The sequence below is a fragment of the Carassius auratus genome, chromosome 4 (assembly GCF_003368295.1).
Source record: "Carassius auratus strain Wakin chromosome 4, ASM336829v1, whole genome shotgun sequence".
NCBI classification, from domain to species: Eukaryota; Metazoa; Chordata; class Actinopteri; order Cypriniformes; family Cyprinidae; genus Carassius; species Carassius auratus.
Window position 1 is genome coordinate 1,648,242 of NC_039246.1, and position 26,594 is coordinate 1,674,835.

At 38.6% G+C, this 26,594-nt stretch overlaps 2 protein-coding genes across 6 annotated transcripts in view; one reads left to right on the forward strand and one right to left on the reverse strand.

Annotated features, from left to right (window-relative positions):
- The first annotated feature begins 16,977 nt into the window (after positions 1-16,977).
- LOC113068402 (uncharacterized) lies at positions 16,978-18,953 on the forward strand. Its single transcript, XM_026241182.1, has 5 exons — positions 16,978-17,599; positions 17,838-18,120; positions 18,291-18,381; positions 18,499-18,598; positions 18,887-18,953. Exons 1-5 carry the CDS (start codon positions 17,286-17,288, stop codon positions 18,951-18,953), a joined length of 855 nt encoding a protein of 284 aa, XP_026096967.1. The 5' UTR covers positions 16,978-17,285.
- An 808-nt stretch (positions 18,954-19,761) lies between these two features.
- Positions 19,762-26,594, reverse strand: part of LOC113065764 (NACHT, LRR and PYD domains-containing protein 12) — a 52,898-nt gene continuing 46,065 nt past the window's right edge. For all 5 annotated transcript variants that reach the window (XM_026237304.1, XM_026237311.1, XM_026237294.1 and 2 more), the window contains 2 exons: positions 20,715-20,761; positions 19,762-20,628 (listed from right to left, as the gene is read on the reverse strand). In XM_026237304.1, the coding sequence (XP_026093089.1) occupies positions 20,102-20,628; positions 20,715-20,761 (574 nt within the window). In that variant the 3' untranslated portion in view covers positions 19,762-20,101. The remainder of the gene's footprint in view (positions 20,629-20,714; positions 20,762-26,594) is intronic.

Genomic DNA, 26,594 nt, shown 5'->3' on the forward strand with positions numbered 1-26,594 from the left:
ATGTTTTTTTTCTGTTGTGTTTGTTGTACATTTGGATGTGTTGATGACAGGTAGAGGGCTTCCCCACTCAAATGCAGAGGCAGAGATGGTTTTCTCCATTGTGGCTTTGAATAAAACCAAAACTAGGAAAAGTTTGACTCTGGATGGAATGCTATTATCGTAATGGTGCTTTATGTGGGAGTCCTCCACCCCTGTCATCAGGCATCAAAATGTGCAACAAACACTTAGAACTGGGGGAAAAAACATTAGCTAAAAAATGTGTACTCTCTATCTCTTACACACACACACTCACACACAGCTTGACATATATCCGCAGGGCAAGTTCTGCAATCCTACTGTAGGTGTACACTTTGAAGCCTTGAGCAGCCATATTTATTCTTACACCTGCATCAATTGTGGATATTACCTTTAAGTGGTGATTATGGATCTCAACAAGAAAGGGGTCTTCAGTATTCCTAGTAAGTATGTGTTGCGTACATTGTATTACAAATGCTGTCTAAAAACGGCATGTTACTGATTTGTGAATTTGTGTTTTTTTTTCAGTCAGTGAAATAGCCACACCACCATCAGATTTCAAGGGTGATACAAACGTTGTCTCTTTTTTTGGGGGAATCCGTGACGATGGAGATGATTGGCCGGGGATTTCTTTCATGTAAGTTATTTAATGTGTAATATTATTTAGGTCTGTGTAACTAAAGAAACTAATTTCTTTAATGTACTTATACATTCTGTATTTCTCTTAAGGTGGCAGGAAAAATCCCTTTGTAGTTTGCCCAAGTCATGATTGTTGGGCTCCTTGGATTGGACCTAACACTCGAAAGTCAGAAATTGTTCTAAAAAAAATATAATAATAATAAAATAAAATATTTATATATATATGAATTTGCTACAGACAATGTTTACAAAGTGTTTTTCTGTAAGGTCTACATTCCCAGTTTACATGATATTTATGTATGGCTCCCACAGCCGATCAAAGTCTTTCCTCTTGCATTTAGCAATATAAGTTAGCCTTTCCAATCCGATACAGTTTGAATATCTCCTTAATCCACATTTTCATGGATGGAGCACCCATACTCTTCCAGCATGGTGCAATAGATCTTCTGGCTTTAAGCAGACCAAAGTCTATAAGTTTAATCTGTTTTGATGTTTGTATGATGTCCATTGGATATATTCCAAGAATGCAAAGTTTTACATTCATACGAATTGTAATGCCAAACATATTTGACATACATTTTAAAACCTCCTTCCAGAAGTTTTGTATTTTTGGACATTCCCAGAGGCAATGGTATAATGTACCTTTGTTATCCAAGCATTTAGAACACACATCTGGAATATTACAGGATATTCGATGAAGTTTGACAGGTGTTATATAGGTTCTCATTAACCATTTATATTGAAGTAATTTAAACCTTGTATTTATTGTCTGTGTTTGTGCTTTAAGACATGCATATTTCCAGTCTACTTCATCTATATCTTCTTTTATATCCATTTTCCAGGCATTTAATTTGTCCAATGTTGATTCAGTGCTGTGTTTGACCATTAGATTATAGTACACAGATAAATGACCTTTGCCTTATAATTTTCCAAGAGTTATTTCTTCTAATTTTGATAAAGATGGCATACAGAGTATCTGTTCTTCTTTTGATAGCATATAACTTTTCAACTGCAAATACTTAAAAAAATGTTTTTTTTAGGGATTGTATATTTCTGGCACAGCTCATCAAATGAAAGTAAAACCCCATCCTCATATAAATCCTTCATTTTCTGAATGCCTCTTATATTCCATAACTTAAATCCACCATCTTTATTACCAGGTATAAATTGTTCATTACCCCAAATAGGAGTAAACTGGGATAATCTCGGCATATCCCCAATATGCTTATGTGCGGCGTGCCAGATAGAAACAGTATTTTTAAAGAAAGGATTTTTTGTTTTCTTCTTCAATGACTTTATATCTGAGGAGTATAGATACATCTTTAATGGCATATCTGGGATGGACTCTTGTTCGATGTCTACCCAAGCTGGAGTTGTTGTTGTGCAGAAATAATTTAATGCTGAAGTCAGCTGGGCAGCCATATAGTACCATCTAAAATTCGGAAGTTGAAGCCCTCTCCTTTCATAGGGCAGGTGTAATAGTTTAAGGCGAAGTCTAGCTTTTCTATCATTCCAAATAAAAAGAGCAATTAGTTTGTTAAGTTTATTAAAAAACAGGTTTGGTAATGGCAATGGGAGTGTTTGAGAAACGTATAAGAATTTGGGTAATATAGACATTTTAATTATGTTAATTCGTCCGATCATGGATATTGGTAAATTTGACCATTTTTTCAATGCTTCAGTGGTTCTTTCCACCAGGGGATCGTAATTTATTGAGAGGATTTCACTAAGGTCGGGAGTAATTTTGACACCAAAATACCTAAAACCTTCTGTAGTTGTCATAAAAGGGGTATTTATTATGGGTCTATGTCTTTCTTCCTTATTGAGAAATAATAATACTGATGTAGAGTTGTTAATTTTATATCCAGGAAACGCTCCAAAGTTTTCGATTAAGCTCATCAAATTGGAAATACTACTTTTCACATTAGTGAGAAAAAATATAATATCATCAGCAAATAAAGAGATATGATGATCCTTTTCCCCAATTATAATGCCTGATATTCCTGTATGTGCTCTCACTGCCATAGCTAGGGGTTCGATTGCCAACACGAACAACAGCGGGGACAGAGGACACCCCTGACGTGTGGATCGCTGTAGATTGAAAGATCTTGAGATGGTGTTATTGGTTAATATCCGTATATAACAGTCGAATCCACTTCAGAAAAGTTTCACCTAATCCAAATCTTGGAAGAACATCAAAGAGATAGTCCCATTCTATTCTGTCGAATGCTTGGCATGCATCTATTGATAACATTGCGGTGTCTTTTATCATTGTGTCTCTCATGTAGAACATTCAAGACTCTTCTGATATTATGATAACCTTGTCTTTTTTTGTACAAAGCCTTGTTGATCGTCACTAATTAATTGGGGAAGGTGTTTGTAATTTTCTAGCAAGTGCTTTACAAAGTATTTTTGTATCACATCCCATTAAACTAATTGGTCTGTATGATGAGCATTCAGTTGGGGGTTTATTTGGTTTTAGTATTATAGTTATTATAGCCAGTCTTAATGAATCTGGGAGCCTTCCAGTAATAAATGATTCCTCAAACATGTCAAGTAATGGTCTTAGAAGCTGTCTTTTAAATATTTTATAGAATTCTATCAGAATCCCATCTGGCCCTGGTGCTTTACCACTGTTAATATCTCCTATAGCTTCACTAAGATCTTCTATTGTTAATGGGCTGTCTAATGCTGTTTTCTCATCTTCTGATATAGCCTCAAATTGCAGCTGATCTAAAACAATTTCTGAACTGTTTTATTGTTTGCTTTATATTCTGATTTGTATAACTACTGATAAAAGTCTCTAAAATGATTATTTATCTCTATTGGGTCCATAGTTAGATTACCGGATTTCAGCTTTATAGAGTTAATTGCTCTTTCAGATTGCATTTTCTTTATCCTCCAGGCCAAGTTTACCTGCTTTTTCCCCCTGATCATAGTATGTTTGTCTAGTCCACATTAAGCTTTTAGCCACTTTGTCAGTTGTCAATTTATCATAATTAGCTCTCATAACAGACAGGTCATGTAATTTTTCAGGATTATTATCAATACTTATTTCAATTTCAACTTTTTTTATTTGATCCTCTAGATTTTGTAATTCCTGATTATTTCGTTTAACTTTAGCACTTGTATAACTGATAATTTCTCCTCTTATGTAAGCCTTAAACGCTTCCCATCTAATACTTGCCGTAGTTTCATTCGTATTTAGTTGAAAATATTTATCAATACTATTCTCCACAAATGTAATAAACGCTGAGTCTTGTAACAAATAAGTTTGTAACCTCCATCTAGAACAATGCTGAAATCTACCCAAATGTATATCCATAGATACCGCAGCATGATCACTAACTACTATACTATTATACCAGCATTTTTTCACATTAGACAATAATTCCCTTGAGATTATAAAATAATCTATGCGCGAGTGAGTTTTATAGGAACTTGAGTAACAGGAATATTCTCTTCTTTTTGGGTTTAGCATTCTCCAAACTTCAATTAATTTTAGATCCCTCATATAATCAATGATCATTTTTCTAGTTTGTATATGAGTATCAATTTGGGTGGATCTGTCCAAAACAGGGTCGAGGGTACAGTTGAAATCTCCGCCGATTATATGAAATCCCTCCAAAGCAGATAAAGTTAAAAATAATTTCTCAAAAAATAATGGGCTGTCATCATTTGGACCGTAAATATTAATAAGATATGATATGATCCTGTATAGTTTTTGTAACTTGAAATGACAATGATCTATGAATGAGGATAACTACGCCCCTTGCATGACTATTAAAAGTTGAGTGAAATACTTGGCCAGGCCATCTTTTATTTAAGTTGTGTATATCTGTTGCAACCAAGTGTAATTCTTGTAGAAAGAATATTTTAGATTTGAGGTATTTTACCCTGTTCAATATTTGCTTCAGTTTGGTCAATTTTCTCATTCCACAGACATTCCAACTTGTAATTTTAATGTCCAGACTGTTTTTTAGTTTTGTTTTCTCCATTAATTATCAAGGCATATTTTGAAATATTAATGGAAGTAGATGAAAGAGAGAGAAAGAAAAAAGATGCAAGTGTACACTAACCTCCCCCACCCTACAGGCAGACACCCACACTCAGAACATCGAACTTTTCGAGTTTTAAACCTGGTACTTCCAACTGAAGTGCCTCCCCCCTTAAATAAGAATCTGAGGGATGCTGATCCACAATTTTTGAGGAGCAACTAGTCAGCGTAGCTCAGCCCAAGATCCCAACAAAACAGTCAGTGAATGAGTGTCAACATGCACATTCAATTCGGAATATTCTCCAGCTTTTATCTATAAGAATAGCCCATGTAACTTGACCATTTCAAAACAATACTTCTTTATCTAATAGCCTACATATAACATACAAACTATATAGAACAAAGTTAACATAGTTGTACCCAACGCGTCGCGCTGAAAGTGATTGCAATATGCATACTTAAAACTTTGCACACTCCAACTGAAGCATGCTTTGAGTTATTTAAACTCACTACCGCTGTACATCTCGATTGTCCGTCTTATCAACAGCTGCTTAAACATTTTACCTCTTGGTTTAATGCCATAGATCACCTAACTGTAGATTGTACTTTGACTGTGAGATGCTTTTATAGAATTTTTCAGCTTCTTAGGGCGTTGAGAAGAGATGGATCTTGCCATTGTGTAACACTCGAAGCTTGCAAGGGTTATGCTGAAATCCACGGAAAGGCGTTGATATCCACAAACAATTTCGTGACTGGATTAAATCCCCGTCAAATCCGTACCGTCTCCGCTGAGAGATCCTGTGCAAAGGATATTTTGACTCCGTCATACGTGATGTCTCGTCGGCCTGATTCACGGTAGACAAATTCTTTCTCCTGAAACTTTAAGAAGCGGATGAGTATTGTTCTGTTTTGGTTGGGCTTCCCAGATGCGAGTGTGCGATGAACTCGCTCTAGATTTGTGAATGATTTGTCTGGTCCCAGCCATTGTGTCACCCTCTCGCTTATAAATTTTGAGGAGAGTTTTCTGATATATATATATCACTACCACTCGCAAATCATACATCACACAATGTAGGCAGCGCATCTTATCAACCTGCGCACTTTGCCTATATCTGCTAATACACTGCTTTCTTTTTCTATTGGAATTGACAGTCTGCTGTGAACAAAGCCGATTTCATTATCTCTATTATTAGTCTTTCAAAGCTTAATCTCATGGTCCTAACAGAGACCTGGATCAAACCATAGGACACTGCTACACCTGCAGCACTCTCCAATAATTTCTCATTTTCCCACTCCCCCGTTTGACTGGAAGAAGTGGAGGTACTGGTCTGCTGATCTCTAATGATTGGAAATTTAATCCTTTACCATCTTTGGGTATCAACAGCTCCTTTGAATCTCATTCAGTTACTGTTACCTACCCTCTTAAAATACATTTTGTAGTTGTCTGTCAACCCCCAGGACCACTGGGTAACTTTTTGGATGAATTAGATCTGTTGCTCTCTACCTTTGCTGAGGATGGTACTCCCCTAGTTATGCTTGGAGATTTCAACATCCATCTAGATAAACCTCTGTATGCTGATTTCCACACTCTACTTGCCTCTTTTGATCTCAACCGAGTGTCAACTACTGCTACTCACAAATCAGGCAACCAACTGGACCTTATTTATACACTACACTGATCATGTTGTGGTTACTCCACTGGACACGTCGGATCACTTCCTCCTCATTCTTAACCTCAACATGGTCCCTGACACATCACTTACCCCTCCACATGTCATCTTTCGACGTAACCTACGCAGACTTTCACCCTCCCGGCTACCTGCAATGGTTTCATCTTCACTTCCTTCCCCTAAACTGTTTGCATCTTTAGATGCCCTACTACTTGTCCACTTCATCCTATTCCATCTCATCTCATTCAAACTATTTTTCCTGCAGTTGTATCTGCACTCACTCACATCATCAACACATCCCTCCACACTGGTGTTATTCCCTCATCATTTAGACAGGCTAGTATAACTCCACTACTTAAGAAACCCACCATCAAAACATCTCTTCTAGAGAGCTACAGACCAGTTTCCCTACTTCATTTCATTGCAATAACAATTTAACAAGCTGTGTTCAACCAAGTCTCTACATTTCTCACACACAACAACCTCCTTGACAGCAACTAATCTGGCTTCAGAAGTGGACATTCAACTGAGACTGTCTTGCTCTCAGTTGTTGAAACTCTAAGACTGGCAAGAGCGTAATCCAAATCTTCAGTACTTATCCTGCTTGATCTGTCCACTGCTTTTGACACGGTTAACCACAAGATCCTCCTCTCAACACTACTGGGAAATGGCATCTCAGGAACCACACTTCAATGTTTTGGGTCTTACCTATCAGTTAGGTCCTTCAAAGTATCTTGGGAGAGGTGAGGTTTCCAAGTCACAACATGTAACTACTGGGATGCCTCAGGGCTCAGTTCTTGGACCACTTCTCTTCTCTGTCTACATGGCATCTTTAGGTTCTGTCATTCAGAATCATGGCTTGTCATACCACTGTTATGCTAATGACACTCAACTCTACCTCTCATTCCATCTTGATGATCCAACGTTAGCTATTTGTATCTCAGCTTGTTTAACAGACGTTTTTGCTGGATGGTAGACCATCACCTTAAACTCAACCTTGCCAAGACAGAACTGCTTGTGTTTCCAGCAAACCCACCGTTTCATCACAATTTCAATATCAAGTTAGGCACATCAACCATAACTCCTTCAAAAACAGCTAGAAGCCTTGGAGTTATGATTGATGATCAGCTGACTTTCTCAGACCACATTGCTAAAACTGTCCGATCCTGCAGATTTGCTTTATTCAACATCAAGAGGATCAATCCCTTTCTTTCGGAACATGCTGCATTGTTCTGTCCAGGCTGAAACATTGCAATGCCCTCTTGGCAGGTCTTCCAGCCAGTTCTATCAAGCCGTTACAATTAATCCAGAATGCAGCAACAAGATTAATTTTTAATTAGCCAAAAAGAATACACGTCACACTTTTGTTTAGAAATTTGCACTGGCTTCCAATAGCTGCTCGCATAAAATTCAAGACATTGATGTTTGCCTACAAAACTAACACTGGCTCTGCACCCATTTACCTAAATTTGTTACTTCAGACTTATGTGCCCTCTAGAAGCTTGCATTCTGCAAGTGATGTATGTTTGCAAGTTATGTATGTAACCCTCGTTCCCTGATGGAGGGAACGGAGACGTTATGTCGAACGACATATGGGGTCTCACTTGGGAGGCCAATCATCTCTGGGTTTAAGAGAAAACGTCAATGAAAATTGGCTAGTGGATTTAACATACCTGAGCCACTGCCCGTGCCAGTGGGTATAAAGGGTGACAGGTTTTATGCTGAGGAGCCAAGAGCGGGTCCCAAAAAACAGCAAACGGTTCAAGGTTGTGGCATGGGGACATAACGTCTCCGTTCCCTCAATCAGGGTCCAACGAGGGTTACGTACGTAACCGAGACGTTCCCTATCTGTCGGTCACTACGAGTTATGTCGAAAGACATATGGGATCCTATGGAAAATGCCACAACCCGAACACCGTCACAACCCTGTGGCGCTGCAGTTGTCGGCAAGCCTTGGTGTGCCCCAAAAGCTACGCTTAAGGTCATAACCTTCCCAAAGCCCTAGCGCAAATTCACTGACCTTGGTACCAAGGGGCCAAAGGGTGAGTAGATCGCTGCTGGAGAAGGCCACACTGCTGCTCCGCCCACACAAAGTTAGTGAAAGGGATTTCAACCTTCGTTGAAAGATTGCTTAAAATCTTCCCTATTTGTTCTTTTAGCTTGGCAAGACAACGGGGAAGCGAGCTTAGGAACAGGCCGCTACGGAGACCACATCCTACCTGTAGGGAGGTGACATGTGGAGATACTGATATGGACTGACCCAGGGGGCAGTACTACATATGGAAAGGGTCTTCCTGAGGCAGGTTCTACCTTGGAGAAGGGATGGAACAGCTGCCAGAGGAGACTGACAGAATGGGTCTATCGAGGGAAGACACGGGTTTGCCAAGAGGGAAACATTACAGTGGAAGAAAACACATATGGGGTTACCTGTAGGGAATCAAGCCATATGGAAAACTAGCCTAGTAGAGGGGCTGACCAGAGCTCCGGACATGCTAACACCAGTACTGGGCCTGGCGACAGACTGCTCTGCCAAGTCTGACCGCCGAGGATGCTGGAGGATGCTCGACCAGGGTACGCCGACTGGGGAACTCTACTGGGAGAAGAAAGGTGCTTGCATCCCTGTGTTAGGGGGAATGGCGCAGCAAGCGTCACACCCAGCCAGCCCTTCCCGCCAATTACCTGTTACCCAACACACGGGAAGAAACTGGCTCTACATGAAGGTTGTAGAACCTCGCGAAGGTGTTAGGTGTCGCCCAGCTCGCAGCGCGACAAATGTCTGCCAGACAGGCACCGTGCACCAGGGCATAGGAGGAGGCCACACTCCGTGTGGAGTGGGCCCTCACCCCCAGGGGGCACGGTTTGCCTTGGGAACGATATGCCAAGGCGATGGCATCCACTATCCAGAGGGCCAACCTCTTCTTGGAGACAGCCTTCCCCTTTTGCTGACCTCCAAAGCATGCCAGGAGCTGCTCAGAGCTTCTGAAGCTCTGGGTAAGGTCCACGTATATGTGAAGCGCTCTTACGGGACACAGCAACGCCACAAGGCTGGATCTGCCTTCTCCTGGGGAAGTGCTTGTAGGTTCACCACCTGGTCTAAGAAGGGAGTGGTGGGAACCTTGTGCATCTATCCAGGCTGGGGTCTCAGGACAACATGAAAATATGGCACAAGGCACTCTTCACTTACCGAAAATGCTTGGAGGTCCCAGACCCTCCGATGGAAGTGAGCACGACCAGGAGCACTGTCTTGAGAGACAGGAACTTAAGCTCGACTGAATACAGTGGCTCAAAGGGACCCCTCTGAAGTCCCGTCAGAAAAATAGAGAGGTCCCAGGAGGGAACCAGGGATGTCCTAGGAGAATTTAACCTTCTGACACCCCTCAGGAATCTAACGATCAGGTCATGCCTCCCCAGGGACCGACCATCCACTGCTTCGTGATGGGCTGCAGTGGCAGCCACATACACTTCCAGGGTGGAGGGTGACAGCTTACACTCCAACCTTTCTTGCAGGAACCTTTCTTTCCTGATTGAGAACCAATTGAATAGGCATAAGCACTCAGGGCTGGGCGGTGCATTCACCTCCATCCTGATGCTCACAGCTGCCCGGGCAAGCACGGCTGTCAACTGTGGGTCCAATTCGCTTTCACTGTTTGGTAGCATTGAAACGGTGACAATGACTGCTCTTCTTATTCCATGTGGATTCCAGCATCTACATTTAATGTGCTAGATAAACTCATATCAAATAAAATATGAAACATTTTCAGTTAAATTCAGATAAAAACATCACCAAAAACATCATTAAATTTAATTTGGCAGAATAGTCGACCCAGACTTGGACTAAAGATGTTAACTCTAGGAAAAGATAAGGGAGGGTTGCGTCTCCCTAATTTAAGATTTTAATACTGGGATGCTCAGCTCACAGAAATAGATGCTTGGATTAACAATGATTTGTTAACATGGAACAGGGCTCTGTACCAAATGCCCCTTTGTTAGCATTAGCCTTCATGACACCCCAATCTCATAAAAAGGTGAAAACATTTGTGTTAAGCAAACTCGGAGAGTTTGAATAACATTAAAAAAATCCCTGAGAGGAGTGACAATCTTATCAAGAGCTGAGTCCATAGCAGATAACCCTGAGTTTCTACACTCAGGTGGGGTGGTACTTCCAAAAGATGGTCTGACAAGGGTCTATAATAATTTATCAGTTATTTAACAGAAGTACATTGCACTCATTATCTGATCTTAAATAATTTTTTTTATTGCTTTTCTTACAAATAAGAAATTATATTACAAATCATAAGGAAAGGGAAATATTTAAAGAAGCCACAATTAATGTGGAACAGTACTTCAATGATATAAAGAAACAACACTCATTACATAAAGACATGTATAGCAGAGACATTTAACCCCTTTACGTGCAAACATCGCCGATGGCCCCAGTTTATTATTGTTTCACTTTCACAGCACGTTAAACATCACTCTCTTACTTGATCTGGGCAAACTGTGCATCAATTGAAAGTTTAAAGACTCAAGCTTCGATATTTGACCAATATTTTGATACAACATTGTTGCAGTGACAGATATTTAGTGATTTATGTCAGGAGTGCAAAATAATAAATCCGTATTATGCCACATTTTGAATGGAAATTCACCACTCATTCATATTCAGTCACGTCTGCAGTGGTTTATTTGTGTTCACATAGACTCACTGAACAGCGTCAATAAGGATTTATAGACAAAAGATGCATATCTGCGGAGATATATGGATATATTTACTGATGTTTACTTCATATTTCTTCAGACAGAATCGTCATTTCTATTCATTTTCCATGGATTTACATAATCTGATGATAAATAGCCTCTCCCACTGATCTGTGTGTGTGTTTGCTGTGCTGTCAGCTCGTGCTGTGTGTCACTCAGACTCCGATTGGGCCTTCCCAATGTCAATCTTAGAGTGTCATATCTGGACACCGCCACATCGTGTCACATGCTTCCTGCACACTTCCTGGTAGTTATCTGGCCAAAACAACACTGAAACACCTATGTACACACGAAATATCCGAATAATAAACCCGCGATTACGATAGTAAAGCTTGGTATGAGATTTTCTTGAGATCTGGGGCGTTTTTATGAAAAAATCGAAAATGTATATCAGAAATGCTAACTTGTGCAGCGATGAAAAAGGCTACAAATAACATATTTTTACAACAGTAAACGACCAAATTCCACCCCTGTTCACTAAAGGAATTTATTATAAACACTCGATCAGGGTTTAAAGTGAGTTTTGAGTAAAAGTGTACTAATAATTTCATAAATTGTCTGATGTAGCTTGATGCTAACATTAGCTCTAATGCTACTAATAGCAGGTGCATTTCTTCTTCATAATGCATTTTTGTCTCAATAATTCACGTAAGGTCGTAAGAAAATGTTTTGTTGTATTTTTATAGTAAGACTTTTGATAAATAAGGGCTAAATGCAAACAGAGACTGAAGTGAGATCGCTGCTTTGTGTCCTGAAAAACCACAATAAAGGCTAATAAAGGTGGAATAAAAACAAAAGAATAATGCTAAAAGAATAATGCGGATAATGTGTCATACCTGGCGGAGGTGTGAAAGACTCGTTTGGTGAGAACAATACAATAATGAATGGGGGAGTTTTGCAAAGCCAACACACATACAAAATTCACAGGAGAGTTTACATGTGAGATCTTACAGAGATGACAAGGGCCATAAATCAATCTGATTAGCCTTCTCTAAAAACACACATGACATGGCCTTAGAAAATATTTAATAAAATTCACAGTTTTACAGATTCCATTATGAAATTTTTATGAAGTTTTGGAAGACTTGTGGCCTTAGCTACACTGTGTTTTCAAATTCATTTCCTACATCAACAATTTTAAAAATACATTTAAAAATTTTTGTAATATTTTTATTTTTATTTTTGAGCTTATATATCTCTATTATCATAACAGTCTGAGTGATTCTGATTCCTGAACAGTAAACTTTAAAGTGTCAGCTTTGTGAACAAAGGTTGATTATGTATCTAGTCAGAAAGAATCATGAGCAGAAACCTTTTTATTTTGGGTATGTGATTTCTGTCTCCATGCCAAAAAAGGGGGGTTACTAGTAAGGGGTCAAACACTTAAACATTCACATTTCAGCCTGTCTGAGTGACATCTCAAGCTGGATGAATGACCATCACCTTCAGATTAACCTTATGAAGACAGAACTCCTGGTGATTCCAGCTAACCCATTGCCACATCGCCAGCTCTATACAGCTGGGTTCATCAACCATTACTCCTTCGACGACCGCCAGAAACCTAGGAGTTGTGATGGATCATCAGTTAAGCTTCACAGACCACATGGCTACAACGACCCGGTCCTGCAGGTTTGCCTTATACAACATTAGGAAGATTAGACCCTTCCTGTCAGAGCAAGCCACACAACTTCTTGTCCAAGCTCTTGTTCTCTCCAGACTGGACTATTGTAATGCTCTCCTGTCGGGCCTTCCTGCATGTACATTTACATTTACATTTATTCATTTAGCAGACGCTTTTATCCAAAGCGACTTACAGATGAAGACAGAGGAAGCAATCAAAAACAACAAAAAGAGCAATGATATATAAGTGCTATAACAAGTCTCAGTTAGGTTAACACAGTACACGTAGCATGGGATTTTAAATAATATAATAAATAAAAAGAAAACAGATAGAATAAAAAAATAAAATAAAAGAGCAAGCTAGTTAGAGGTCTTTACACATACACACACACATACATATACAATTGCATAATAAATGAAAAGAAAATAGAATACAAAAAGATTAGAAAGGTAGTTAGATTTTTTAAAGAATAGAATTAGAATAGTGAGTGTTAAAGTTAGAGGGTCAAATAAAGATGGAAGAAATAGGTTTTAAGCCGATTCTTGAAGATGGCTAAGGACTCAGCTGCTCGGATTGAGTTGGGGAGTTCATTCCACAAGAAGGGAACATTTAATTTAAAAGTCCGTAAAAGTGACTTTGTGCTTCTTTGGGATGGCACAATCAAGCGATGTTCACTTGCAGAACGCAAGCTTCTAGAGGGCACATAAGTCTGAAGTAATGAATTTAGGTAAATGGGTGCAGAGCCAGTGGTAGTTTTGTAGGCAAACATCAATGCCTTGAATTTGATGCGAGCAGCTATTGGAAGCCAGTGCAAACTGATAAACAGAGGTGTGACGTGTATTCTTTTTGGCTTATTAAATATGAATCTTGCTGCTGTGTTCTGAATTAATTGTAAAGGTTTGATAGAATTGGCTGGAAGACCTGCCAAGAGGGCATTGCAATAGTCCAGCCTGGACAGAACAAGAGCTTGAACAAGGTGTTGTGCAGCGTGTTCAGAAAGAAAGGGCTTAATCTTCTTGATGTTGAATAGAGCAAATCTGCAGGATCGGAGTTTTAGCAATGTGGTCTGAGAAAATCAGCTGAACATCAATCATAACTCCAAGGCTTCTAGCTGTTTTTGAAGGAGTTATGGTTGATGTGCCTAACTTGATGGTGAAATTGTGATGGAACGATGGGTTTGCTGGAATCACAAGCAGTTCTGTCTTGACAAGGTTGAGTTGAAGGTGATGGTCCATCATCCAGGAAGAAATGTCAGTTAGACAAGCAGAGATGCGAATAGCTACCGTTCATCATCAGGATGGAATGAGAGCTAGAGTTGAGTGTCATCAGCATAGCAGTGGTATGAAATGCCATGTTTCTGAATGACAGAACCTAATGATGCCATGTAGACAGAGAAGAGAAGTGGTCCAAGAACTGAGCCCTGAGGCACCCCAGTAGTTAGATGTTGAGACTTTTACACCTCACCTCTCCAAGATACTTTGAAGGACCTAACTGATAGGTAAGACTCAAACCATTGAAGTGTTGTTCCTGAGATGCCTTTCGCCAGTAGCGTTGATAGGATGATCTGGTGGTTAACTGTGTCAAAAGCAGCGGACAGATCAAGCAGGATAAGTACTGAAGATTTGGATTCTGCTCTTGCCAGTCTTAGAGCTTCAACAACTGAGAGCAAGGCCGTCTCAGTTGAATGTCCACTTCTGAAGCCAGATTGGTTGGTGTCAAGGAGATTGTTGTGTGTGAGAAATGTAGAGACTTGTTTGAACAGAGCTCGTTCAAGTGTTTTTGCAATAAAAGGAAGAAGGGAAACTGGTCTGTAGTTCTCTAAAAGAGATGGGTTGAGGTTGGGTTTCTTAAGTAGTGGAGTTATACGTGCCTGTCTAAATGATGAGGGAAAAACACCAGTGTGGAGGGAAGTGTTGATGATGTGAGTGAGTGCAGGTACAACTTCAGGAGAAATGGTTCTCCTCACTACTCCAAGTTTGTCGACGAGCTGCCATGCTAAAGTGCAAACTGTCAACAAACGCTTCCTCATCCCATAATGCACAACGCAGCTGATTACGGCAGCTGGTTTAGTCCAAAAATGATCAATACTTTTTGCAGTTGGGTCTGTTTGAGGTCGGATCACATTCTCACCACAAACGAACCGCTCCAGAGTTCGTTTGAAAGCGTAACGAGACCACCTCTTCAAGCAGGTCTCGGTACGCTTGGTCCGCTTTTTGGTGCGCACCCGAGTGTGATTGCGGATTTCTCACTTGCCCAATCGAACCGCACCAAAGGGAGAAAAAAAACTCTGGTACGATTCAACCGAACTAAATGAGGCAAGTGTGAAAGCACCCTTATTTGCCCTCCAGAAGTTTGCGTTATACATGTGAACAACGCCTTGTGGTGCCATCCCAAAGTTCAAAATCACTCTCACAGACCTTTTCCTGGACTGTGCCCAGCTGGTGGAATGACCTCCCAATCTTAATTCGTACAGCTGAGTCTTTACTCATTTTCAAGAAACATCTAAAGACTCATCTTTTTCGCCAGCACTTAACCAACTAATACCAGCACTTTTCCTTTTCTTATCTTTTCATTTATAAAAAAAACAAAAAAAATATGGCTATGCGTTCTGTACTAGACTAACTGAGACTTGTCCTGGCACTTGTATACTGTTGTTGTTCTCTTGTTGACCTGACTGCTTCTATTGTTCTCATTTGTAAGTCGCTTTGGATAAAAGCGTCTGCTAAATGATTAAATGTAAATGTAAACACTTAAAGACAAAGTGAGCTTAACAAAATAATTGAGGATGGGAAACCATTTATGGCCCTGAAGCACAAAAGCAGTTTTAAGTCGTATATCTGTGTAACATTCGGGAACACAGGAGAAAAACTTAGGCCCAATTCCCGTTCCCCTTTGAACGTGCGAAACGGAGGGGTAGGGGTGTCTCGATTCTCTTTTGGTTGGAGGGGTAGGGGTAAGAGGAAGGGCCCGATATCCCTTCAAATGAAGATTTTTCGAGACTACACTTCAAACGAAGGGGTATAAATTATTTCGGAAACATGGCTGCTACAGCAAACAAAAAGACACATAAATGTAAACTTTTTTGGCATAAAGATTTTAATGAAAAGTAATCAGTTGTTAATCATGAATTCATATTAACGGTCATGTTTCTCAAAGAAATGTTTGCCAAAAATCACTTATATTTGCTAACCTCATATCATTACAGACTGCATGATGCAGTGCCACAGCATATGTCTGATCAGGGCGATAACTGCCATAGACATTGATGGGGGCTAATCCCCCCAATAATTAGAAATCGCTAAACCATTTTCTCAAATATTAACCAATTCATTATTAATTAATAATAAATATTGAGTTTTTATTTAGTTGTATTTTTTATTTTTTGATATTTGGGTATTTCAATAGTATTACTCTTGCAATTATAACATGTTTATTATCATCTTGTAATAATAAAATAAAATTTACATTTTAGTTTTTAATAATAATAATAATAATAAATAGTAACTTTTTTGAATAAATATTGCAATGATATTACTGCAATAATAAGAGGTTTCTGAATTTGTTTAATGGTTGTAATTTAAATAATAGAATTACAATTAATATTATATTATTGATATTTTATAATTATTGCAATTATAACTTTGTTTGTTTCTTTTAATATTTGTTAAAATTTTAATTATAATAAAAGCCAAAATAATATTTTTATTTCATTATAAAATACTAAATTTAATTTTCAGTGCAATGTGATTATTGCAGTAATAAAAGCTTTTTTATTTATCTGTTTAACTGGTATAAAATAAAATAAAAATTAAATAATATTTTATAATTATTATTATTATTACTATTATAATTGTTGTGGTTATTTTTATTATATTAATATTTTATTATTATTATTATTATATTATTTAAGAGTACAACAGTATTAGTGTAATCATATTTCTTTAATGATTTGTTATAATTCAAATAAATAATATTGTGGTTGCTATTATTATCATCAATTCAGTAAAGGTTTCAACAAAGCAATTCAGCGAATGTTAATTTTTACATATTTGAATAAATAAAACATGTAAACAAAAATAATATTTTATTTACTTGATTACAGTTTTTCTCAATCGCTTTGGTGCATTTCTTAGATCAAAAGTGCAATTCTTGATACTACTTGTACAAATTCCAAATCATCTAGTCACTTGTGCACATCATTAAAGCAATTTCTTATTCCTTTGAACAAATTGCAATTGCTTTTGTACATATTGCAATTGATACTGTACAAGTGTCAGCTTTTTTCCACATTTTCAATTGCTCATGTCATGTTGATCAAAATGTAGTAAATGGTTCTCTGTTGAATAGTCTTACCCCTCAAAATATCTAGGCATTAGTTCTTTGCATAAGCCATTACATGCAAAATTGTTGAACTATTTGTCATAAACTGTCAGGCATAGTTTTACACATTTTTTTTATTAGACTTTTTGTACAAAGATGTGAATTGATGAATCGTGCAGGTGAAATTGACCCTCACTCAAGGAATGTAAAGTGTTAGTTCAACCAACAATCAACCAGTTGTCTAAATTACTCAAAGGTGCATCTCATGAACAATCAATTGGGAAGCATATATAGACAGACCACAACACAGAGTTGCAACTTTCCAACAATGGATGGACCAGGAAACGAACAGGGTCAACAGCCAGGAGGAAGAAGAGGAGCAAGGATGCGTGGTGGAAGGCAAAACAGAGGACGAGGCAGAAGAGGACATAGGCGCATATCTGATGACATAAGGGCCACTATTGTAGACCATGTTGTCAATCATGGCCTTACTATGGCTGAGGCGGGTCGAAGGGTGCAGCCGAACATTGGGAGATCAACCGTGTCCTCAATAGTTCAAACGTTTCGAAGAGAGAACCGGTATGTCCACCAATGTACAGTGCACTGTTACTGTATATAAGCAGTATACTGTATACTTCCTATAATGCTTCCTATTACAGTAGTCCACTTGTATTTCACAGCATACATAAATATACTCTATACAGATAGATACTGCACTTTACATCCACCCAACTGTATGTTTTACAGTAAAATGTGTTTGCATAATTTTTGTCTATGTGAAAGTGTGCAATGCATCACTGCATTTGTCCCCACATAGGACAGCAAAATTACCACAAACCGGTGGCAGAGGACGCCTTTTCACACCTCAACAGGAAGAGGCTATATGCACCATGGTCCGAGCAAACAATGCTATGAGACTCAGGGAAATACAAAGGACCATTATAGAAGACAACAATGTCTTTGAAAACATCCGTACTGTTAGCATCTCAACCATTGACAGGGTGCTGCATAGAAACCAGATGAGTATGAAACAGCTGTACCGTGTACCATTCCAAAGGAATGAGGACCGAGTTAAGGAGATACGGTACCAGTATGTACAGGTAAAACATATATCTATGTAACTATTTTACAGAATAATTTTATTGTGATACATAGTACAGTAAGCATAAACTGCACACACTTCCATCGCTGTGGAAGGAACATACAATATATGCACATTTTATGTCACTCTTCCTTACCAAAACTAATTCAACTGTGTCCTGGGATATAGCGTATAATGGAGTTGGAATCAAGTGAACCCTCTCACAACTTTGTATACATGGATGAGGCTGGCTTCCACCTGACCAAATGCAGAAGGCGGGGTAGGAATGTCATCGGTCAGAGAGCTACTGTGGATTTGCCAGGCCATAGGGGAGGAAATATCACCATGTGTGCTGCTATTTCAGAGCATGGCGTCCTAACCCATATCCCCCTTATAGGACCATACAACACCCAGCATCTACTCAACTTTTTAGAGACTCTCTACAGGGCTCTCATCCCTGATGATGAGAGGGGTCTGTTTAGAGAGGATTTGCCAAAGTATGTTGTCATTTGTGATAATGTGAGTTTCCATCGATCAAACATCATAAGGCAATGGTTTGTGACCCACCCGAGGATGCTCATAGAATTCCTTCCACCTTATTCTCCATTCCTTAACCCAATTGAGGAGTTCTTTTCAGCATGGAGGTGGAAGGTGTATGATCATCAGCCACACACACAGATGACCCTGCTGGCTGCAATGGATGCAGCATGTGAGGACATCACAGTAGATGCCTGCAGAGGATGGATAAGGCATTCCAAAAGATTCTTTCCACGTTGCATTGGAAGGGAAAATATCCGGTGTGATGTGGATGAGAATATGTGGGCCGACAGACAGGAACGTCTGGATGTGTAGAGACAGCACTAGAAACAGTGCTGCAGGCAAAGTTGTGCCTTAGGGGTGTTTCCTGTGTTTTAGTTTTTATTTTACTTTGTGCCCCTTGTCTTTTTCTTACTGTAAATTATTTTGTTGTTTTCTTTCATAAAGTAGCACTAGTAAAGCTGTGAAAAACAAAATCAATTTTGTCTCTTTCAATCAATAACCCACATAGAGTAATATGTATATAGTACTGTTGAAATTGATTTATGCCATAGAAGTGCAGCCTTGTGCATTTTCAGTACAGTAACCGTCATCCAAACTGTAGCCTAAGTTTACATCTGGTAATACTGTCAAAGTACACACAGTTACATTGACAACATGCCTAAACATTTTGACGAGCTTGTTCGTGAACAATGACTCAATGACTTATCATTCTGATGGCACTGACATGATCGTTGGCATGAATATTTACTTTTGAGAGATGTACTAAGGATTTTTAGTGACTGACTAGCTTTAGAAACATATCTATTGTATATTGCAATTTGTACAAATTGTTCTGAGGAATGCACTTATTATTTTGCACATGTTAGGGATGATGTGAAAAACGCACCAAAGCGACTGAGAAAAACTGTATTAACTTTAATTAAAAGATATTAATTTGAACACATATTTTGACAGCTTTCACTGTTTGAAGGAGATCCCATAATAACTGAACACAGTTTTACTGTGATTAATGTCATATTTTGTAATGTCAGAAACTCTCATGAAGCTCATGTCAGTCTCGTGAGGAATCAATTATATTCATGATTCAAACATCAATTCAAATTAAAATCTGATCTCAAGCTGATTGTCATTATGGTTTATTATTAATGCACAAAAACAACAGAGAATTACATGTTTATGAAAGATACATTTCAATTGAAAGCTTATTTTGATAATAGTACAAATGATGTAACACTATAATAAAAGCAATTGTAGGTTGTTTTGTTGTGACACACACACACACACTGATATTACTGTGTGAATTAGGATATCTGAAACACATTTATTCTGTTATTTCAGTGACAGATTTTCAGCTGCAGTATTGATGTGATGAAGAGACTTTATAACATCTCACTGTTACTGATTAATCATGCAGCTCAAAGCATTATGGGTAGAATCTCTGCTCTTTCTCTTCTGATTCATCAAAACAGTTTCACTGATGATCCACATTCAACAATAAACCCAGGATAGAGCGGCTGAGTGAATGTGGTCTGTTCTGTGTAGATGTGTCTCATTGAGTCAGAGACGTCGTAGAAGGACAGAGTTCCTGCGCTGTGATCCACATACACTCCTATTCTACCAGTGGTTTTGTAGGGGTATACAAGGAAATTAGTTAACATTTTATTGTGTCTGAATGAATAATATGTCGGAATGCAGCACAAACTCCAGGACTGATCATTTTCTCCAAACCAACACTCATCATCTCCCTTCCTGCTGATGCTCTTATATGACACTGATATCTGCAATTCTCTACCTCCATACCACTCAATCTCCCAGTAACAGCGTCCACACACACTCTCTCTACACAACAACTGACACACATGATCAAATCTGTCTGGATGATCAGGATACAGCTGTTTCTCTTTCTCCCATTCCGCCTTTCTGTCCTCCTCAGACAGACCTAGATGAGGGTATGCAGTGTTTGGATCCAGTGTGAGAGAACAGGCATCTGAACACAAGAACAGAGACATTAATAACACAATAACAACCACTACAGCTCTGTGTGTGTGTGTGTGTGTGTGTGTGTTTACACACATTTCTTCAGTCCGGCTGTAATCCTGGATTCTCCTCCATGATCCACACTAGAAAACACACACAGAGTCACATTCATTCAGGAAACCAGTTTTAGTTTAGTCATTTTGAATAACTGACTTTTTGACAGGACTAAAAAAAGGCAGTGGTAATTACATTTTAAGTGAAAATAGCATTATTTCTTAGTCATTTGTTGTCAACACTAAGTGAAAATAGATTCTGTTCACACTACAATAGCAGGATTTTCTGCACATGCTTTAAAACACAAGCAATGCTACACAGATAGCAAAATGACTCTGGAGTGGATCCACAGGTCTGTATCTGAGTTCACTTGCACAGCACAACAGATCCGGATCCGGTCCAGACCCTACATGTATCCACTAATAAAGCGGTTCATCCAACCCAGATCCAGACCCCTTCATTAAATGAGTTGATTACTTAAAATGGGTAATCTGGCCAAAACTAGCTATGGAAATACCAAAAATAAAGCTGACAAACATATAGACTAGACTGCTCTATAAAGGCTTAAATATCCCATATGCCTGCCTTTATTATTGATAAAAAAATAAACCATCAAATCATTGAAAACTTAAATATCTATATTAGTGAAAATGAATACATTATGAAACAAAGTCGATTCTGTGATAAAGCAGCTCTGGAGAAAACAGTGATATCATACTCCAACTAAATTCAGTTCAAGTTTTGTCATTCAACAGCATTAATACAATCAAATCAATATTATTCCTGAATATTCGGTGTCTTTTTAAACCTCAGCTAAGGTGAAAGTGGAACCCAAACTCCAGCAGGTGACTGAAACGAAGTAAAAGCACTTTGGGAGAAACACAATATATTCAGTCATTGCTATTGTAGGTGGATGCTGCTGTAAGGGAACACAGTAGTGCAAGACAATTATACAGAAATACTTTGATGACAGACTTTGCTCAGGTATTTCAGAATGACCATAACAACATATAGATGCTGTGAACGAGATCGGTTATACCATCTCATAGCGGAAAGTCACATGACTTTTTCAATGCGCGCCGTGGAATTTATTCAGTAAATATGTTTCCATCATAGTTTATGTACATTTGTTCTTATCAGATAAAACATTTAAATCAATCCTAAATGTAACTGGAAGCCAGTGTAAGGACCTGAGGACTGGTGTGATATGCTCAGATCTTCTGGTTCTGGATGAGCTGCAGCTGTCTAATGTTCTTTTTGGGAAGGCCAGTGAGGAGCCCATTACAATAGTCCACCCTGCTGGTGATAAAGGCATGTACTAGTTTCTCCAAGTCTTGGCTGGAAACAAAACATTTAATTCTTGCAATGTTTTTTAAATGATAGTATGCTGATTTAGTTACTGCTTTGACATGACTACTGAAACTAAGGTCTGTGTCCAGAATCACACCAAGATTCCTGACTTGTTTTTTAGTTGTATGACCCCTAGAACCAAGGTATGCATTCACCTTGAACACTTCATCTTTGTTTCCAAATGCAATGACTTCAGTTTTTTCCTTGTTTAACTGAAGAAAGTTCTGGCACATCCAACTATTAATTTCATCAATGCATTTGCAGAGGGAGTCAATGGGGTTGTGGTCATTTGGAGATAAGGCTAGGTAAATCTGGGTATCATCAGCATAGCTGTGATAGGCAATTTGGTTATTTCTCATTATTTGACTCAGTGGAAGCATATACAGGCTAAACAAGAGCGGTGCAAGAATTGAGCCTTGTGGGACTCCGCATGTCATGGACGTCCACTTAGACTTATGCTCTCCTATACTCACATAATAGCCTCTCCCTTCTAAGTATGACCTGAACCATTTGAGTACCATCCCAGAAAGCCCGACCCAGTTTTCCAGTTTCTCTAGTAGTATGTTACTTGCTGGCACTTTTTAATATGTTGCTAGAAGTCCATAACAGTGTTACACATGACACTTCTTGGACAAAAAAAGTATCTTGGTAGAGAATTAGAACTCTGCGTGCGAACAGAGAGATTCACGCTCGTGCATTATTTTAATGTGCTTTCACGTTATATTTATGCGCTCTCGCTGCTGACCGCATACTCATACTGTATACACACTGCAAACACCTGAGGCACCGCTACAATTAATGAGCTCTATAAACAATGCATGGCAAAAAAAAAAAGTCCCTGGATACAGTATGGTAAGAAATTACTTGGTAAGAATTATTAAGAAATAATCTTGTCAATATATGTAAAAATGTCTAAGTCATAACATAACATCATTTCATATATATTATTAAATAACAAAAAAGTAAATATTAAACTGTTACTATGCTTCCACTATTCGAGCTCGCTGATTGGTTTAAGAATAAACCACCAATTTATCTTAGATATTTTTGCTGCATATGCTACAGAACAACAAATTCAAACATGCATAAATGAATGTTGTGTTTCCTCCTGACTGCTTGCGCTGGGGACTATCTACCCGCTGCCGAGCTATGACTGGATCTGGTTTTCCCATTTTGCTGAGGGAAAGAGTTAAAAGAAAGGTAAAAGAAAGAGCAAGCCAGAGTTATTTTCTGTTCATTTCCAGTCCATTCCAGTCCATAGCTGTGGGATTAATAGAAATCGTCATAAAATTTCTAAATTGCTTTATAGCACAATTTTCCGCGACCCTGACTTCCCGTAGTATGCTATCTGATCCAATCAGAATGCATTGCGGCTAGCGCGAGAACAGAACAGACTGGGCATATGCCTAACTCCAGGGCCCGTATTCATAAAGATTCTAAGAATCCTTTCAGAAAACTCTTAATTTATCTTAAAAACTTTTACGTAGGAGTCTTAGCTTAAGAGCGATTCGGGACCGATCTGAGAGCAACTCCGAGTAAGGAAAAGACAAGAACTTTCATGTTAGTGAGGAGGTGGGGTTGACCCCCGTTGCTATGTATGACACAATCTTTTGAAGACTGTGATTGGTTGATTGTCCAAGAAGGAAAAAAAAGAGTGATTTTAAGTATAGGGTCTATTCTAATTCTCACATTGAATGTACATACGTACTTTTTCCTATTTGACCTTTCTCTCTCTCACACACACACAAACACATACTGTTAAATCTTTACTATAGTGATAATTTTGACTTATATCTGTTCTGAAGACGTTAAAATTTTTTGATAAAGCTCTAATTGGTTTTCTCTTGGAAATATGTTTAAAATTAATCCTGAATGCATTTATGACTGTAAAAGCATATCGGTGTGTCACAATCGCAAAATTTATCAAAGAAATCGCGATAGGTTTTTTTTTTTCGATATAGCACAGCCCTAATTCATTCAATAAATACAGTTAACAATCTAGCTTCTGAGTACTTAGTTATTAACCCAGCAATAGCGGGGTCAGTTAATTTTTTTGAAGTGGGCCGTGCAAACATATGTGTGTGGTGTGTGGGCCGCGAGCTGAAAAAGGTTGAGAACCAGAAGTTTGGGGCAGATTGGACATTTCTTGCCTGAGTTACAGCAACTTCTTTTTTCACTGCATTAGTAGCACTTAGCTAAGTGTTGCTAGCATGTTTTAGTATGCTTCTAGAATGTTGCCAGCCTATTTAACACTTGTTGATGCTTTTTATTATTTTGCAAGTCCATAACCGTGTTAAGCATGCCACTTCCTGCTGCCATTAGGTGGCGCTATGACTATAATCGAAAAAGGACAGGACTTTTATCAAACTTGTTCAATTTGGGGCAGATGGGACACTGTATGCCTGAATTACAGTAACTTTCTGATTCACTGCAGTAATATGATGCTTTAGCATTTAGCCAAGTGTTGCTAACATGTTTTAGTATGTTTCTAACATGCTGCCAGTGTATTTATCGCTCAATGGTACTTCTTAATTTGTTGCTAGGAGTCCATAACAGTGTTACAAGTGGCACTATGACTATAACCAAATACGGGCTTGTTGATGTGTTCAATACAGGACTCTTGTCAAACGTGTGAAGTTTGGGGCAGATAGGACATTGCTAGCCTGAGTTACAGCTACTTCCTTATTCAATGCTATAGTTGCATGCTTTTATCACTTAGCTGAGCATTGCTAGCAAGTTTTATTATGTTTCTAGCATGTTGCCAGCCTATTTAACACTTTTTGACACTTTTTAATTTGTTCCTAGGAGTCCATAACAGTGTTAACCTTGTCACTCCCTGTTACCAGCAGGTGGCGCTATTAATATAACTGAATTTGGTCATGGGTATTTGTTTGGAACAAAACACCTATCACACGTGTGAAGTTTGGGGAAGATCGAACATTGCTTTCCTGAGTTACAGCAACATCCTTTTTCACTGCATTAGTAGCATGCTTTAGCACTTAGCTATGTGTTGCTAGCATGTATTACATTTACATTTATTCATTTAGCAGACGCTTTTATCCAAAGCGACTTACAGATGAAGACAGTGGAAGCAATCAAAAACAACAAAAAGAGCAATGATATATAAGTGCTATAACAAGTCTCAGCTAGGTTAACACAGTAAACGTAGCATGGGATTTTAACTAATATAATAAATAAAAAGAAAACCGATAGAATAAAAAAATAAAATAAAAGAGCAAGCTAGTTAGAGGTCTTTACACATACACACACACATACATATACAATTGCATAATAAATGAAAAGAAAATAGAATACAAAAAGATTAGAAAGGTAGTTAGATTTTTTAAAGAATAGAATTAGAATAGTGAGTGTTAAAGTTAGAGGGTCAAATAAAGATGGAAGAAATAGGTTTTAAGCCGATTCTTGAAGATGGCTAAGGACTCAGCTGCTCGGATTGAGTTGGGGAGTTAATTCCACCAGAGGGGAACATTTAATTTAAAAGTCCGTAAAAGTGACTTTGTGCTTCTTTGTGATGGCACAATCAAGCGACGTTCACTTGCAGAACGCAAGCTTCTAGAGGGCACATAAGTCTGAAGTAACGAATTTTGGTAAATGGGTGCAGAGCCAGTGGTAGTTTTGTAGGCAAACATCAATGCCTTGAATTTTATGCGAGCAGCTATTGGAAGCCAGTGCAAATTGATAAACAGAGGTGTGACATGTATTCTTTTTGGCTCATTAAAAATTAATCTTGCTGCCGCGTTCTGAATTAATTGTAAAGGTTTGATAGCATTGGCTGGAAGACCTGCCAAGAGGGCATTGCAATAGTCCATCCTGGACAGAACAAGAGCTTGAACAAGGAGTTGTGTAGCATGTTCCGAAAGAAAGGGCTTGATCTTTTTGATGTTGAATGAAGCAAATCTGCAGGATCGGACAGTTTAAGCAATGTGGTCTGAGAAAGACAGCTGATCATCAATCATAACTCCAAGGCTTCTAGCTGTTTTTGAAGGAGTTATGGTTGATGTGCCTAACTTGATGGTGAAATTGTGATGGAACGATGGGTTTGCTGGAATCACAAGCAGTTCTGTCTTGGCGAGGTTGAGTTGAAGGTGATGGTCCATCATCCAGGAAGAAATGTCAGTTAGACAAGCTGAGATGCGAATAGCTACCGTTCATCATCAGGATCAAGGATCAAGCAGGATAATTACTGAACGTTTTCAATTCTGCTCTTGCCAGTCTTAGAGCTTCAACAACTGAGAGCAAGGCCGTCTCAGTTGAATGTCCACTTCTATAGCAGGCTGGTTGCTTTCAAGGAGATTGTTGTGTGTGAGAAATGTAGAGACTTGTTTGAACACAGCTCGTTCAAGTGTTTTTGCAATAAAAGGAAGAAGGGAAACTGGTCTGTAGTTCTCTAAAAGAGATGGGTTGAGGTTGGGTTTCTTAAGTAGTGGAATTATACGTGCCTGTCTAAATGATGAGGGAAAAACACCAGTGTAGAGGGAAGTGTTGATGATGTGAGTGAGTGCAGGTACAACTTCAGGAGAAATGGCTTGAAGGAGATGAGATGGAATAGGA

What these genes read in the sequence shown, in the direction of transcription:
- LOC113068402 (XM_026241182.1), top strand. Translation starts at nt 17,286, where the DNA reads ATGAACAATCAATTGGGAAGCATATATAGACAGACCACAACACAGAGT. An exon ending in ACGTTTCGAAGAGAGAACCG is followed by an intron (nt 17,600 to 17,837) that starts GTATGTCCACCA and finishes GTCCCCACATAG; the next exon opens with GACAGCAAAATTACCACAAA. An exon ending in TACGGTACCAGTATGTACAG is followed by an intron (nt 18,121 to 18,290) that starts GTAAAACATATA and finishes CCTGGGATATAG; the next exon opens with CGTATAATGGAGTTGGAATC.